Source organism: Diorhabda sublineata, chromosome X (assembly GCF_026230105.1).
Source record: "Diorhabda sublineata isolate icDioSubl1.1 chromosome X, icDioSubl1.1, whole genome shotgun sequence".
Classification (NCBI taxonomy): domain Eukaryota; kingdom Metazoa; phylum Arthropoda; class Insecta; order Coleoptera; family Chrysomelidae; genus Diorhabda; species Diorhabda sublineata.
The window spans coordinates 12,931,758-12,949,906 of NC_079485.1; the positions used below are offsets into that span (position 1 = coordinate 12,931,758).

General features: G+C 28.4%; 1 protein-coding gene across 14 annotated transcripts; it reads left to right on the top strand.

Annotated features, from left to right (window-relative positions):
• Nucleotides 1-90: 90 nt before the first annotated feature.
• LOC130450731 (synapse-associated protein of 47 kDa) lies at nt 91-14,751 on the top strand. Of its 14 annotated transcripts, none has more exons than XM_056789319.1 (9): nt 91-325; nt 566-986; nt 2,436-2,651; nt 3,605-3,684; nt 4,805-4,926; nt 5,258-5,535; nt 5,603-5,739; nt 8,153-8,272; nt 11,955-14,751. In XM_056789319.1, the coding sequence occupies exons 2-9, from the start codon at nt 859-861 to the stop codon at nt 12,092-12,094; spliced, it is 1,221 nt and encodes a 406-aa protein (XP_056645297.1). In that variant the 5' UTR covers nt 91-325; nt 566-858; the 3' UTR covers nt 12,095-14,751. The 14 variants fall into 14 exon arrangements, with proteins under 14 accessions (XP_056645297.1, XP_056645304.1, XP_056645296.1 ...); XM_056789315.1 differs by having other exon boundaries at nt 165-325; nt 3,596-3,684; nt 8,150-8,272; XM_056789317.1 differs by having other exon boundaries at nt 167-325; nt 8,150-8,272.
• The last annotated feature ends 3,398 nt before the right edge of the window (nt 14,752-18,149 follow it).

Sequence of the window (18,149 nt, forward strand, 5' to 3'; positions counted from 1 at the left end):
ATGTAAATATATAAAGAATTGATTTCTACCCACAGCGTATGCAACCCATTATGTATTATACACTTAACAAGGAAAGAAGATTATTATACTATAGGCACTGTATAAACTATAGGGTACAAAAAATAACTGGAAATATTCCTTTTGTAAACTACCATGTTTCAAACGAAGTTCACTGTAGTAATGTATTTAGTCTCCAGTAATTTTAATTCAAAATTTGGTTGGACTTACTACATTATTAAACCTTTTTTAATTCAACTGATTACATTTTTAATTTACTAAATGCTAGTGTATTAATCTCAAACCACCAAGGCGATTTAATACATAGGTATACATTTTGTTAAAAAATCTGTCTAAGATTACAAATATTTGAATTTAGAGATTTTTAATATTAACAAATGTAATAAATGTCTTCGAATAGTGATAGGGGTTATTTCTTATACTGTGGATTCTTTTCTATAATTAAATTTCAAATAAAAGTAATAGAACAATACAAATTTATCAAATTCGACCTTGAGGGAAAATGGATCAAGAATGCTAACATTGTGACGTATTGCGTCGTTTTCAGAAAACGTAAGGGCGCAATGGTTCTATAAATTTCCCAGGGATATGATTGGTCAGCCATTTCCACTAGAATCGAAAATTTGATGCGCCGAGTGTAAGCGCAAAGTGGCTGGTAAAAGTAACAAGTTCATGATCTGGTAGGTCTAAAGTATATTCTGGAAATAAAATAAGCAATTCGGTATTTGCGTATAATATGTTCTTTATGTGTATCACTTAATCGGCATCGTTCCATTCTATTATTGAAGAATTGAGACTTTACTTAGTTCCTATTTTTATTGATCCCCAATATCAGCAAAAATGTTTACTGGACTTACTAATCAAGTTTCCTCATGGATGGGTAGTGTTAAGGGCGACCAGGAAGAAAAAGTCCCTACACCCACTGAAGACAGTAATGCACTTGTTGGATCTGAAAAGAAAGAAGGAAGGTGAGTTTAATTTGACCTATTTTTTATTGATTATAAACTCTACTGACGAACTCTATTTTCCTTGTTCAGATTCTGAATGTTATGTATAAGGCTTTAGATCATTTGTCAAGTAGTATAATCAAAGACTGCTGATAACAGACAAAACCCTTGATCAATGTACCTTGACAAAGTAAAAAATCAAAGTTATATCAACTTGAAATATGTCTCCAAATTCTCATTTGTGGGAATAATTTGAATGCAGAAATCACAATTTCTTATTTTTTACTTATTGATATAAAAAATGGTTAATTGTTCCCAGCATTTGCAATACGTAAAACAAATGTCAAAGAAAATTGGAATTTATTTTTCAATTGAATAATTAACCAAATCTCAAGAAATATTTGCTATAAAATATTTATGTTTTATTTTTAAACAGTGTTTCCTTTAGAGAATAGATACTTATGTTTTAGTTATCCTAATTACATTTTCTAACGACTTACCTGATATGTAGGTTAATGTATACAATTCTACACAGTTTAGACAATATTTTGAATAAAAAATGTGATATTCAATAAGCAGAACATTTTTGCAGTTTCTTTTTTGTTAATTGATGTTATTATATAATATATATAAAAGTTCTTATATATAAATACTTACTATGTATAAAATGCATTTCTTCAGTTGCAAGTGTAATATCAATAAAATATAAATTACAAATTGAAACATTAAATACTTAAGTAATTCAAGAGTGAAGAATGGTTAACAAGCTTTGAATATACTTTTAAGTGCCATTCTGTATTTACTGAAAAATGTCCTTTACTTTTTGAATGACATTTAACATTTGAAATAATTAAAAATTTGGTAGAAATAATTACCTATGTCTATAGTGCACATATCTCCACCAACTTACTTAAAGTACATAGAAACAACTGAAAATATTATTTTATTTACAGATTTTGAGTATGTGTGGCCTTGATTGATAGAAAGTTGAAAATGTCAAAATCTGACTGGAAATAAAATTATATTTTTGAACCTTTTGGGTTTCTGTGTCACTGTTTATACATTCTCATTAAGTCATATATAGCTGTACTTATGTATTTCAAAATATGTATATTAAAAATAGCTGAAATTCAATCGAACTTATTTTAAATAATATTTTTGCTTTAGATATAATTTGATAGGTCCAGATTTTTTCAAAACAGTATTGAAGTACTTAATCATTAATAATTATCTTTTTTCCTCAAATTATGTACTTATCATTCCTCTTAAATGCTATACAATATGATAATTGTTTCAATGAGGAAGATTTTTAAGCACTTGCCAGGGTAGTTCAAAATAACAACTCAGAAGTTGACAAGTTGGAGCCAACATATTATTAATGACAATAATGCTACCTTATATCACTGAATCTGATAAAAGTGCATAGATATGTAGTGCTTGTAAATCTAAAATGTTCTGCTTATATTTCAGTCCAACTAAAGCAAGTGGAGGCGGAAAACTTGAAATGTTTTCAAACGTGAAGAATCAAATTGAAGGTATTGGTGGTTGGTTGGGATCAAGTATTCCAAAATTAAGAAAAGCTGATAATGAACAAGTTGTTGATGGGCAAGAGCAACCGCCTTTATCTGAACCGGAACCGCAAGGTCTTGACACTCACCCTTTAAAGGATGAAGATGACAACTCAAGGTAAGATAAATACTCTGATGTAACCAGAATGTATAAATATTTGGTATATTTCATAAATTCAGTATTTTGATACAACTGTTTCAAGTAATTTTTTTATAGGTATGATTAAAGATATGATTTATTTATAAGTTATATACAGAAAGAAAAAATTCCTACTTAGATTTATGACAAGCATGTCAAAAATTCATTATATATTTCAAAATAAATAATTATTTTCACATTGTAATATAATTTCTGGTTTCTAATTATTGTTTATGCAAAAATTCATTAATTGTATACTAAATATTTATATTATGACTTAGTTGATGTTGTGAAAGAGAAAGTAAGTTGAATCTAATAATATTTAAATTTAAATAAAATCTTTATTTAATAGATGCAACCAAAATATTCAATAATTCATACACCATAGGTATAGGCCTTTCCAATGACAACAGTTGACTGCAATAGGGGTAATTATAGCCCGTCGTAGAATACTGTTCAGGTATGCATTTTAAACAGACTTTCCTCTCATTGATAACTACAAGACTCAAATGGTTTGATTGGCCTGTTGAAACATTCTACTCTCACATAGGTAAAAGTAGGAGGTTACTACCTTTCAGGAAATTGTTAAAGTAAACAAAAATATATATATTTGGACTTGTTTTACAAAACCATTTGAATGTTATAGACTTAGTCTCATATGAGTCTATAAGTATTGATTTATTATATGCAAATAAAACGACTAACCATGTAGTGACCTACTTTACACGGGCAGTTATCATTAATGGGTTCAGCTCCAACTCATTGAAAAGATCTATATGGCTTAAGGAGAATTTGTTTGTATATAGAAACATAAAGGTGGTGTATTTGAATACAATCATTTGAAATAGTTTTAATATCTGATGTAGAATGGTATCTTACTTTCTCTAACAAAGGTTATTGTGTAACATCAAAACTTAATATAGAAATTACAGTGCTACTGGTGGAGCTGATTCAGGACCTCAATCTGCTGCAGAGTCCCCCACTGAAGATAAAGATAGTCAATTCGTAAATGGTATGTACAATAGAAAGATGTTGTATGTTGTGTATGTGTTTTCGAGTCTAGATTTCTTTCTATAAATTTTCTTTTGTGTTTTCTATAGCTATAAACTCTTGTCCCATTCCACTAAAGTGTTTTCCTAAGAAATATCAGTCTTCATTAATTTTTGAATGTGTTGTGAGTATATCTATTAATACAGGATCTTTTTTACTCTTAATTAATTATACATACATACATTGATTATATATACTTGTTATTTTTTGGAATATTATATTCATTAAAATGTTGGTGATATACAGGGTGTCCAGAAAATTGACACAAAAATTTCGGGAGAGTAATCGGGACCAAAATAAAGTAAATACATTCTTGTTTATCATTTGTAAAGTTATAAATCTCAAAAGATGAAATTTACAGTTATATCTAAAACAATGTCTAAAGTATATACTACAGTATTATAAAATTTTAGGTGTTGTTCCTCTATATTCATACTTATTATATATAAAACAAATCCACTCTAAATATTTCATTAGACGAGAAAAATAAATCATTATTTAACTGTAAAACACAGAGCTCTTCTCCACACCCCATAGTCATACAAATCCAAAATTGATGTCATTGAATAGCTTGTGAAAAAATATAGAGCACCAAAAACATGCTATGACAACTATTTTCAATCAACTCTTTCTTATCATGTCGAACATTTCTATTTATATTATTATATATTACAACTAAATAGGGTGAAGCTAGTGTTGGAATTATTCATAGTATGTTTACCTTGTATTATGATGGAATGACTTCAAATATTACGATTAAGGATATAAGGAAAATCTTGTAAATTTTCGTATATCAATAGTGACAACTTGATATACATGATCCATATGATGTATTCTGATTCTCTACATCAGCTAAATAGTAATAATAAGCTACGCTCTTGTTTATCTAATATAATTAATTTTCTTCATGTGATACTTGTTTCTTTTTCAAAGATATTTATTATCGGATTCAAGCAATTTTCGCTTTCTTATGAAGTTGTATCTTTCTTTGGAGATTATGGACTGTTTCAGATTGTAATATTCTGTGTAGTTGGTGTTAACACATTGAATTTGTTAATGTTTTGCTTTAACATCTTTTTCAGTACAAACGAAGGCTTTAGCAGGTGCTAAATCCTTTGGTAGTTTTCTTTATTCTGCTGTAAATAAAGCTGGAAAAACTGTAAGCGAAGCAAGTGCTAAGATAAAAGAATCTGTCGAAAAAAATGTAAGTATAAGTTTGTAATTTCTCAAATTTTGTTATAATATATGGATGTATAGTAAGCTCGAAAGTATTAAGCATTTACTGTGGGGATTAAAATTTATATGGCTCCTAAATGTAAATTATTTTCGACAGGTGTAGCAAATATTTCTTTCGCTCAAATTATGAAACTGATATTAGATGTTTATTTTATACTTTTTTCTTATTCTAATTCTAATTTGTATTTAATTTACAACAAAAGCAAATAGAAAAATTATGATAAAAAAAATAATTTCTCACATTTTAATATTCATATTTTCATCAACCTGTATTTTACGTTTATGATTGTCCGTTATAGAGCATACTAGGTGAGTTTAATCGCGAGCAAGAAGCATTTATTAAAAATCAAGGAGATAGCATTTCTTCCCCACTGCCACCTTGGGTCGGTTGTGCTAATGAAGAAGCACTTAAAGATGAGTGTCTTAGCCTATCCACAGATCGTAGAAATTTCGTTCGTAGTCCACCTGCAGGTGTAGACTTCGTTTTTGATTATCAAGTGTCTTACCCAGTTGCCATGGCTATTATGGAGCAAGACCCCAATTTGGAGAAGATGCGTTATGAACTTGTGCCTAAAGTGTAAGTTGATATTGGTTTCAGTCAAACTGCTAAGTTTTTGTTAATTGAAACGTATTTTTGGTTTCAGTATCTCAGAAGAAAATTTCTGGCGAAATTATTTTTATCGTGTAAGCCTAATTTGTCAAGCCAATGAATTGTCTTTTATGTCACGGGAAGGAGATAGTCAATCTGCTACAGAAACCTATGCCTCTGATCAACTAATAGGTAAGACATAGTTTAGTACATAGAAAGTCATCTTGAGATAAATACTCATATTAAAATTGCAAGCTTGACATGAATAGTCCACACTTTCTACTTTTGTTCTGAAATTTTATTTGGAAGCCATGAGAAGCATTGTGAATATATTTTTCAATTTTCGTTTATTATAAATAATTAATTTGGAAAACAATTTTGAGTACTTTGTTTAGAAATAAACTAAATGACCACTTGAACATCAAGTCCAAATTACTATATATTGTATCTTATACATATTTCTGAAGGTTGACTTTAATGTGTGCTTGAATTAAACCTGTTAAATTTTTGAAAAATCAGAAACATTCATATTTGATATGTTTCCATGTCTAATTATTACAAAATTCAATTTTTAATTGGATAAAGATAGAATTCTACAAAACCTAAATTTATAAATGAAATATTATGGAAAGAATTTTGTCAAATTGTCACATAGCAGAATATTTTAAAAAAATTTTTCTCTTGTCAAATATGATTGTTTTTAAGAATATTTCATAATACTCTATTATTTTTAGAAAATTTTCTTTGAAACAATGGGATATATAATTATTTTCATATAAATAAATTAATTCCATAGCTGATAGTACGTCCAAAAATAAAACTAAAATTTTATGCAGACTTTTCCTAAAATTGTATAATAAGGGAAATGCAACTTTTATTTTTTCTACCACAAGAACGTTATGATTACAGAGTTCATAAGACATTAGGATAATTGATATGGAATTAAATAAGTCAAAATGGTAATATTTATCAAACAAAACAAAATTACCAGAACAACTTTTTGCACATTATTATTAATGTTTTTATTTGACCAAATATTCCGTCCAGCAGACAATCGACTAAGCTCTTTGTGCCTATTCTACTGTAAAATTCTTGTTTCAATATTGAAATTGTTTTGGTACTTGAGAAATTATAAAATCGATTTTAAGTGAAGTAAATAATGTTTCTAACATAACTGATATTTTGAGAAAATTTTATTCCTTTCATCTAATTGTTTAGTTAATGCTCTAATACAGGTATCAATAAAGTTGAGTATTAGAAGGGTTGTGATATAGGTAATTGAGATGTCTAATATTCGCATGGGATTACAGATTATTCAATAAATATTAGAGATGATAGAGATATTGTCATAAGAAAATTTTACAATTTTATGGACAAAGCGACACATTCCATATTAGATAATATAAAATAACAATTTGGCTTGATAATAATTATTATAAAATATTAATGTTTTACTCCCAAACTTAATATTGAATTATGCCAATCTATGGTAGATTTTAGAATTCTGTCACAGAATAATAAGGTCTTTCAAGCAGAAATGCCTTTGTCAATCTCCGGAACTTATTAAATGTATTTTAAGAGGCAGCTTTTTGTAAAAAAAAAAGTAAGAAAACAATTTTGGGAATAAATATTCTTATGAATTTAATTATCCTTATCCCTTATAATCAGAGATATTGGAAGAAAACAGGTTCTCATTTTAGAGTTGTATTTCCCTTCTTCTTCAGTTTTAGAAAAAGCGTACAAAAAAAATTCCTCTTTTTTTGGATATACTGTCAGCTCTAGAAATTAATTGTGAGCCACCTTGTATGTGGTTGTTAACTGACAAATGTTTGTTGAAGTTAGTGCACATTTTGCAAGTTTACCTATTCACTATTTATGCTCTTATGCAGGCGATAATTTATTTGAAAAAAATATAATAATTATTCAAAAAGTTAGATAATTGATATTAACTTTCACAATCATTATATTGACCATACCTGCATTTTTGATACTTCCTCTTTATTTTTAGAAGTATTGCATTTCTAATATCTCGAATATGGCAGTCAATGATTTTTTGATAAATTTAATTTCCAGAACTGTAGAAAGTTGATGTAGTTTATAGTTTCAAGGTTATTTTATTTTGAACTGTAAGCTACTATTGATTTGAATGATTTCCTGTGCCATGGACCAAGAGAGTAGATTATTATTCAAATTGAGTAGAAGTATTTTTCATATTAGAGAATTTTAATCAGATGATTTGAAGGGAGAAGAGACATTATTATGTGTTAAGTGATTTTGAAAACATAATGCCTATTTTTTTTTAATTGTTGAAAATTAATATGTTTGAAATATTTTGTTAAATTGTACCATATTTTACATGACAGGTACTTGACCATGGCCATGATTTGATTTAACTCTTTTGGAATAATATAAATTCAAACTATAGACAAAAATAAATTCTTCTAAATTAAATTAAAATCATTTAACAAATATAGATCAGATTTATCAGCAATAGATCTGTGATCATGTATTATTGGAAGTTCAATTTTCATTGACGAATCGTTCAATTTATTGGATATAGTTTGAAATTACCTACATATTTTGATTTATTTTTTCGATTAAGTAGACGATAGTACAAAAAAAGATATGCATGAATTTGTATCTGACACATTGCAAGTCAGTAGCGAAGATTTGAAAGAAGTAAATGAAGGAATGAAAAAACTTGCATTAGGATCAAAAAACAATGGTAAGTATAGATAAACTAGCGGCTCTTTTATTTGTTTTTCAGTATCACACCTAAATATAAAGATGTATAGAGATATTCTCTCTGGAACAAAGAATATAATTTAATTCTATGCTATAAATAGAATATTATCATTTTCCAATTATCTAATAACAATGTTGAAAAAATATTTAATCTCCAGTTATGTAGTTTAACATTAAAGGGGTACCCCAAAAAATAGTTATCACAAATTAATTCATTTTGATGCTGATTGGAAGCAAAATTAATTAGAAGTCATGTATCTACTCCAATGGATAGCTATTTTAGTAAACATTGGAAAACATTCCTGAACTACTCGAAACTCACAATGCGAAGAATAGAAACAATGTATTACCGAGTTTCACCTTATTTTTTCAATTCAATTTTGTTTGCGTGGACATTTCTTCATTTTTTTATATTTTGTTCTTCATATTATTCTAAGATAAATTTTGAGTAGAAGTTCAATTGTTAAATCTAGAAAAATATGAAACAACAAATATTCATTGAAAACATATCAGTGATTGTGATACAAGAATAACAAATATTTGATTTATGCATGCTTATTCTAACTGTATATTTTGATATTACAAACAGAGTACGATTCATAAGATTAGTTTCCTGTTTTGTTTTGTCGCAGCTTAAGAGGATCGACGACATCTTGCTTCCTTTCTATCCTAAATCCCAGAATTGAGTTAAGTCGTAAATTCCTCCTCTTCACATCACTTTTAGTTGAATTAGTTTGGCTTTACATACACAAACCAAATTTTCATTTAACTTGTTAAACGCCATAATCTCTATATACAGGGTGAATCAAATTTATTTCTTATTATCTCATTACATGCGATGGTAAATAATTCGGGAAATCCTTATCTCTGAAGATTCGTTAAAGTGAAGGAATATATTCACTCAATGTAATGTTAAATACTTTTTCTTAGTGGACTTAATGTTTGTTCTATTCTAAGTAAAATAGACATTAAAATGTAATTTGAATTATCCTGTATATACAAATATGTAATTTACATTAGAAATAATACTAATAGGACAGTATTATATTTTAATGAGGTTTGGATAACTGAAAAAAAAATTTAATATTGCATGGTGTCAATTCTGTTGTATTTTGTTATTCTATGTCCACTGAGTACCCTGTTCAATTAGCAAATGTTATGAATTTGTGCAAGCACAATTTTCATTCTATTTATTTATATATTTGATGGATTCCATTATCAAAACTTGCAGTCACTTGCAATTGGCTGATGTTATAATCTTTGTTACCTATCAAATTTTAATAAATGTTGTGACTACTAATATTAAAAGTTTTTGTATTTATAAAATGTGAAAATGTTGGGTTTTGTTATGAAGGCTATCGACTTTCGAAAAATCAAGCTTGTAAATCAGATTAAATGTGTTAAATAGTATGATCCAATGAATATACAAATATATTTATAAAATCCATATACTACCAATTAATGATGATATATAATAAATTGCTTTTTTTGATGAATTATAATTACATATTAAAGGCTAATTCATAAAATGAATAACTATCATTTTTTCATTACTGATGATTGTTGGATGGATAGACATTTCTGTTAATGATGGACAAACATAAGTTCTATTTTACAACACTTCAGCTCCATATACAGTGCAAGAATAAAATAACACATTCCTCATGAAAAATCAAAACAATAACAATTCCAACTTTATCTATCAATCTACTTTATTTCGAATTTTATAAGGGCCGTTCAAGCTTGCACATGCAATAAGGTAGTCACAACAAAATTCCAGTGCATCGGAAGCGGAAGTTGAAAGGCTTTCATCAGCTGCTGTACACTCAGATGATTTACATAGATTGAAAAAAAGGAATAACAAAAGGAATCCTGTAATATGTCGAGAAAAACATTTAATGAATCTCTTTTAGACTGCCTGACTGGAATAATTGAATACTTGGTTGTATTTTTCAATATGGAATTATGTTCATAAAAGGTCTTAAAATACTCATTTTAAAATTTTCACGAACTATGTTTAATTTAGAAAATAACAAATGTAATTTAAACTTCATGTACACACTATGTAATTTTTGTAATTAGATTTTGTTTTTTCTCAGATTGCATGTTAACTCCATGCAATTCAGTGTTTTCAAATACAGAAAAATATCCCATTTAGTTTCTTCAGTTTTTTAATTCATAGACCTTTTTATTTGCCTCTTAATTTCTCGTTAAATAAGATCTGTTTATAGCCATTGAAAATTCTGGGAATCAGGCGGTACATTCAACACAAGGATTATTTAACTTACTTTAATATTTTGGGTCAATTTGTTCACGAAAAGTTGAGTTTTTACATGTGTGCACAAATTCTATACAGATGGCTTTGGGCAACTCGGTTTGGAACAGTGGACTAAACTGTGATCCATGGGATTTTTGTCAATGAATCACCTTATCTGACATTTTTCACTATTCATAGGAATCTTCAAAATTGTGTACTTACATGAAATTTGATACAATATTTGAAGAACTTAAAAAGATATTTTAAAACAAGATAGGAAGATAACCATGATCTATTATAAATATAATAGTATAAATATGGCTCGATCAAACAATGTCTTAAAAAATAGGTTACATAATTTTTAAACAACCTGTATCAATATTTACGTGGAAGTGTATAAAATTCCCTTTGTCTTCCCACAATTATGACATGGGTCCAGTTTAAGTTGCTTAAAAATGACAATACAAAACAGATTGATTGGAATAATATAAGAAAATGTTAGTAGAGGTTTATAATATATCTATGTTAAGATTTATACTCATTTTCAAATGAAAAATTTCAATTTTCAAATAAAAAAATTGGTTATCAAAACAGCTCAACATATCATTACAAAGGCAGTACAATACGATTGTTGTTAATAACAATTTAATTGAAAAAATGATATCAAGCCCTGCTAACGATTTCATAAACAAATATTTGAAGTTAAACTGTGGTACTTGTATTTTTTTCCTTGTTTCGATCGGTAACCAGAAATCACAACCATAGAAAGTTGCAATAAGGAAGCTGCTAAACATCTGAAAATATGTATACAGTTTATTATCAAGAGAATTAGCAATAAGAATATAATGGCAGTAATAAAGCAGAAAATTTTATTACCAGAAATACAACAAGGACTATCATAAATTATAAATAGCGCAACCCTGTGGTACTAATTAGTAAAACACAATTGTTACAAAAATTATTCTCGATCACTTCAATTAGTGACCCATTAATTTCAATGTCCTTTAAAATCTCGATGCTTATATATGAATATGTTCAATAAGTACCAAGGGGGAAAGTTGGTATGCATTTTATTTGGAAATTGAAGAGATATCCTACCTACTGCAAAAAAAATTTTTCATTTGTAGATGATTTTTTTTCAAAGGTGTGGACCCACCAGCTGCTCAGAATTCGTTTAAAGTGTACAAAACAACCAGGAAACTAATTGCCTGAGCATCTGGTATTAGCAAGAATGCTCAATATTTTGTATATAGCTTTATATTTTTTTTGTTACTACGAACATCCAACCTGAAATGTATTTCAACATCAAATAGACAAGTATTTTAAACAGTGCTCTACATTGCTTATTATTCATTAATTTTTTTTTATTTTTGTCTTTATCCTCACCCTAATGTTATTCATATAGTGGAAGATTGGGAAAAAGAACTAGAAGCCGAACTACAGGACTATGAAATGGTCAGCGAACAAAAGTCTACAAACTCCAAAAGCGATAATTGGGAACAGGAAATCGATGAAATGTTACAAGACGAGACTGACTTGAAGTAAATTGTATGTATACATGATAATAACTATCCGACTGAATTGTTGAAAATATTTTTGTGGCCAATTAGGTCAATGCTAAGATTTGAAATGGAATAATCATTGTCAGAGGAAGAAAAATAAGGTACACAAAAATATTTGAACTTTAGAATAATGGGCTATACCCTACTGAATGTTTATATGATTCAAATTTTGTCAAAAGTCTGTAGTTTAAAAATGAACATTCCATACTCGCATAACCAAAATAAGATTTTTTAACTTGGAAATTTTGTGAAATATCTATTTTGGAATTTGTTATTGCAAAATGACATATTTCAATTTAAGAATGTAAATGGTTTTATTCATAACAATTTTTGAGGGTCGAGTTGAATTACTAATTGTTTAGCAATATTGGATTGTTTATATTAAATAATAATTTTTTGTCAAAAGTAACCAAATATAAATCTATAATGAGTGAGAGAATCTCCCCTCATTATAGATTTTTTATTAGTTTGGTTCACTTTCATCAGTAGATGGAATTTTTTTTAAATCTGTTCAACATTGATGTTCGTAAGCTGCTTTAATTTGATATTTGTAATTTCAATAAGGATTTACATTGAATTGTAAACTTATATGGTGAAATATTTAACATTCAGATAGTTTTTGGAGAAAATTCAATTCAGCATCGATCATAGATATAATGAATATTTAATAACACTAGTTTACATGATTTTTATATCATAGCTGTTCAAGTTGTTTCTTTAAACATGAGTTTAAGAGTTTTCCACTAAAAAATAACTAAAATCTAATACGTCACATTCCATTTTCATTGTCTTTGCATATTTTTTATTGTTTTATCTTCTAATGAGCCACTAATAATCCCTTAAACTGTTTTCATCCTAATTTCATACTTTGTAACTTATGACCAGGACAAACTGAATACGGATGTTCCTTCGAATGTAAAATTGTATGTATACAAATATATACACCAAAAAATGATGGTTCTGCTTCTTGTACACCTATCTAAGGGGTGAATTGAATACCTTGGAACAGTTTTAATTACGAAGTTGAGATCTTGTTTTGAGAGTAAGAATAGTGAGAGTAATGAATTCATGTTACCTCTTACGCCATCTCGTATGAATACAGGTTAGCTTTGGAGTTTAAGTAAGGGTTATTACAACACATTTTTTATTCAATTATTAATTAAAAGAAATTCTTTCCTGATAATTTCCTACATAAAAAAGATGCTTTTGTGTTAATTCACTTGATATAACTGATTTTGTATATATTTTCCAGTAACTACCTTGTTTTCGTATAGGATGAAGTAGATGGTGACTTAAAATAAATTTACCATTTCCAATATATTAATTCCATATTCAAAACCGTTTGGTAATCAATTGAAAGAATAAGCTATGGAAATTAATGTATATAATTGTGGACCGCCATATATTTACCATGTCTGTAACATAATTTCATTTTTACTAACTTCTCTCAGTGGCTAAGAGTTTTTTTAAGAATGTGAATTTTATACAAATAAGTTTAAAACTGGTTAATTGTATTCATTAGCAAGAATGACTTAATTCCACTACTACGTCTTCGATTGTATGATATCCGTTAACGCTTGAATACTTTGTATAATGTAGTTACATTTAGTTTGCCTTCCGCCTCCCCTCCAAATAAAATTCTAGACCCGCCACTGACTTCTCTCTATGTCACATTTTAACCAAATACAAAGAGAGGAGATTATATTATTGAAATGATTTCAACAAACACATGAGGCAACAGAAATTATTTTTATTCATTGTAGGAGTTTTTAAAATTATCTTCTTTAAAGTAACAAGGTATATCTTCAAACACTAGATTGGTTTGGATACATATGTTCGTACAAAATTTATTCAATACGTTTTTGCTCGTCTCGAACTAGTGCTGAACAAGTTCAATTTATTACTGGAACGTAAAACTTATTGTTCATTACTTGAACTTGATACTGTTGGAAAGCAATTTTCATATCGCGTATCATCAAGTAGGTAGTTACAAACAAACCTAGTATTATTTTTCATATACATTTTTTAGTAATGCATAAGAAAGTTGAACTAAGTAAACTAGTGTAATCTTTATTTTACTTTCGGATGTAACGAGCTTTCCGTAGTATGTTTGTTTTTGATTATGGAAAACTTAGTTGAAAAGCCTTGTGTGTATTCTAGTCATTAAAAATTGTATAGAGGTATATTTCGTACTTATATGTGATAATTATTATGCAAGATATAGGGTCTACATCTTGTATACCTATATATACCCATTTTAAAGATAAAGTGTCACTTTATACATAATGCATTTCCATTTGCTATATATGCTGTTTTCGGTATATTTAACTTTATTGTGATTCTCCCTAAGTTTTAATTATAGATTTGAATATTCTATAAGTATATTTTGTCAAATTTTTGTATATACCCAAAGTATGAATATATGTAATTATTTAAAGATGTAATATAGTATATTGATATTTTGTTTTATTTTAGTGTTGCTGTTAATGATTTTACAATCTGTTGCGTTTGAAACTGTTAGCATTATAGCATTTAGGATGTAGCTTTTCGTGTGTTAAGCATGTTCTCCTGTATTCTAATTGTTATATAACATACAGATTGTTAAATAAATGTAGCAAATGTGCCCACTCATATTTAAAATGGTTTTTATTTTACCCACTCCCATTTCATCTCTTGAACAAGTTCTAACAGTTATAGCAGACTTGTATGAAAAGTTTATGTGAGAAAATTAAATGGGGGATTTGAGGCGGAATTTATTCGTAATAATTTCTTATTGGCATTTTATAAATATTTCATGTTTGATATACAATACAAATAATGAGGATGCAACTGCTCAGCTTCTAACTAGCAATTATTATACACCAGTTCATGTATGGCCTTGAAAAATATGATTTAAATATAATACTTTCCAACTTTAATCTAGGAAATACAGCAATTTAACAAAAAATTATACAAGAACGAATTTGAAATAAAATCTTGGTGATGGACCATATTATTGCCTACTCTGGCATCAATTAAAGTTTGATAGTGTGTGAGCACACTTCTAACCCCACTTTATTTTTTTTCAAGAGCATTTCATAAGAGCCTAGAAGATAACTCTTATGGATTGTATTTGAATTTAGATCACTTCAAGGTAATTTTGAACAATTCTTGCTATACGGTTGCATTGCGCAAAATACTCGCTCTTTTGTTTTCCATTGGTATTGCTTAACCAGTGAACTGTAGTCGTCATCTTCGATATATTGGAGTTAGCGGGAGTCTTATCGTATAATTACTTATTTCTTGTACAGCAACTTTACACAGTAGAAGAGAAATTATTGAGATCACGTCAACCGAACAAAATAACTATAATAATTCCAGTTAAAAATAATATTGAGGGGTAACAACACGGAGCCAGTCGAAAAATCTAAACTTCTTTTATTGAAGTTTTAGCCTAATATGAGTTAATTTTGTTGGAGAGTCATTATAAATAAAATAGTAGTAGCTAAGACATATAGAAAAAAAAATGAATAAAGACAATAGATAATTTGGCCACATACATACATAATGACTACAATGAAATACACTACGGATCCATAAGAAGAATCAGGAATATATAGATATAAACTCATACAGCGAAATTATTAAGAGAAACATTAAATGGGAGAAGCAAATGGTAATACAAAACAGAAATTGGTGAAGGTAAAGCTAAAAATTGAACCACAGCATGAATGATTGTTTATGCTTGAACTAATCTATACCCTTAATAATATAGGATATATTTTAAACTGCTTTAAATCAATTTGTTAGGTCTGAAACTATTCAAAGATCCCTCGTATTATAAAAAAAGTTTTCGAAATGAATTACGATCTTCGTTAAATGTTTTTTTGGGTATTTTACTAGAACAATAAAGGGAAGAAATTGTTTAAACAATGCTCGTTCCTATAAATCAAATATACAGGGTGTTTCTATATTCGACCGACAACGCTCTACTATAGAGAGATTTCAATAAATGAATCATTTTGATATAGGAATATGGGGCGTAGTTGCTGTGATATAGGATGTTCAAAATTTTAAACCAAAATCAAAAATTTGTCATAAATCAAGAACGCATTCAATTTTTTTTTTCAAATATGGTGTTAAGGGTCAGGATTAATTGTCACTTTAATCCCCCTATTTTTTAAGCCACTGGAGCAAATTCTTTTTTTAATTCTGTTTTAAATTACCTGATTATTTTTCGTTAAAAAAATAACAACCTTTTATGGAGCTAAAATGAACGGTGTTGTAGAAATTTGCCTCTAAACAAAAGTTTGCAGGTAATTAAATACTACTCAATATTTGTAAAGCATAAATATTCGGTTAATGTGTGGCTAGATATGGTTGGAGACTGCTTAATCGGCACACTTTACCAAATAAATTGAATGGAGCAATTTATACGCGCCTTCAACACGATGGGGCATCTGTTTATTTTGCTGCAGCGGCAAGAAATTACTTACACAGAAGTTTTAGAGAAAAATGGATTGGTCGGGGTGGACCCAATTATTTGACTCCAAGATCACCTGACTTAAATCCTATAGATTTTTATATGGGGCTATATGAAGTCTTTAGTGTACGAAACAATCATCGAATCTGAATAAGATCGAATAGCTAGAATTCAAGCTGCGGCAGAAATCATTCAATCCCATCTAGATTTATTCTCAAAGACACGTTTTTCAATGACAAACGGTGTAATAAGTGTATTGAAGTAAGCGACCAACAGTTTAAACAACTACGTACAATACATTTTTGTTTGAAATTGAGGTTATGAATAATTTTTATTTGTTTTGAACTACTTACGCTTAATCATTATTCGAAATCAATTTGTAAATTACTTACGTACTTGCAGACTTTTGTTTAGAGGCAAATTTCTACAACACCGTTCATTTTAGCTCTATAAAAGGTTATTAGTTTTCTAACTAAACATAATCAGGCAATTTAAAACAAAATTAATACGTTGAGCCCCAACCAACTTTATAAACTTTCCCCGAGGCCCAAAAATATTTTTTGTGTTTTTACACTCCATATAGCGTGTGGGTTCAAGGAAAAAGAACAGAAACAATAATTTGAAATAAAAAGTGCGAAAAAATGATGTTTTTTGTATGCGGTCCATGGGCCAACTCTGGGCTAAAACTTTCCCCAGGGCCCAGAGCGGTCCTATCCGTATATAAAAAACATCATTTTTTCGCACGTTTTATTTTAAATAAATATAAAGGGAAATATAAAATTTTCTTTGCTTCTTTATCCTTGGAATGATGATTTAAGCTTATATGTACAGTGCACAAAAATGTGCGATGTGTTTGAAAAAATATTATATAAGATCAAGGTAATATGAAAGTGGCACAAATTAAAATTTTTTGTCAAATATTATTTAAATTATGTAATGTTTCAAGGACCTAGGACGGTCCAAGTAAACTGTAAAAGACATTAAAATACGGTCCTTTGAACCGAGGAGAAGGTTTTAAATAAAATACGTTGTGCAGTCCATAGGACCGCTCCGGACTGTGGGAAAAGTTCAGTTGCGGGCCCATAGACCGCACCAGAGCTCAACATGTTAAAAAAATAATTTGTTCCAGCGCGCGCCACTGATTAAATTTTTCCAAAGTTTGTTTATGTCAAAATATTACTTTATTAAGGAGCATATTGGTCACCTAATTTGAAAAAAAATTGAAGGCGTTCTTGATTTATGGCAAATTTTTTATTTTGACTTTACTATGCATGGGAATCTTTTGAATGCATTTATGAATCTAGTAGCAATAAATATCAAGGAATTCAATTTTAAAATTTATTTCTAAATTTGCAAATTACATTATTAAGAAAATGGACTTACGAACTTTTCTTTGGAGTTAAGAAGTGCGAGTGGAGTTAGGACTTTTTATTTATAACTTTGCTTACAACATACTAGATAATATTTTTGTAATAAAAGTCAAGAATTTTTTTACAAAAATTTCTTATTTACAGATATTTTTAATCGCAATCAATCTTTAATGAAAATTGACAAAAAATTTTCAACAAAACCCTAT

What these genes read in the sequence shown, in the direction of transcription:
- LOC130450731 (XM_056789314.1), top strand. Translation starts at nt 859, where the DNA reads ATGTTTACTGGACTTACTAATCAAGTTTCCTCATGGATGGGTAGTGTT. An exon ending in AGATAGTCAATTCGTAAATG is followed by an intron (nt 3,685 to 4,804) that starts GTATGTACAATA and finishes CATCTTTTTCAG; the next exon opens with TACAAACGAAGGCTTTAGCA. An exon ending in AAGAATCTGTCGAAAAAAAT is followed by an intron (nt 4,927 to 5,257) that starts GTAAGTATAAGT and finishes TGTCCGTTATAG; the next exon opens with AGCATACTAGGTGAGTTTAA.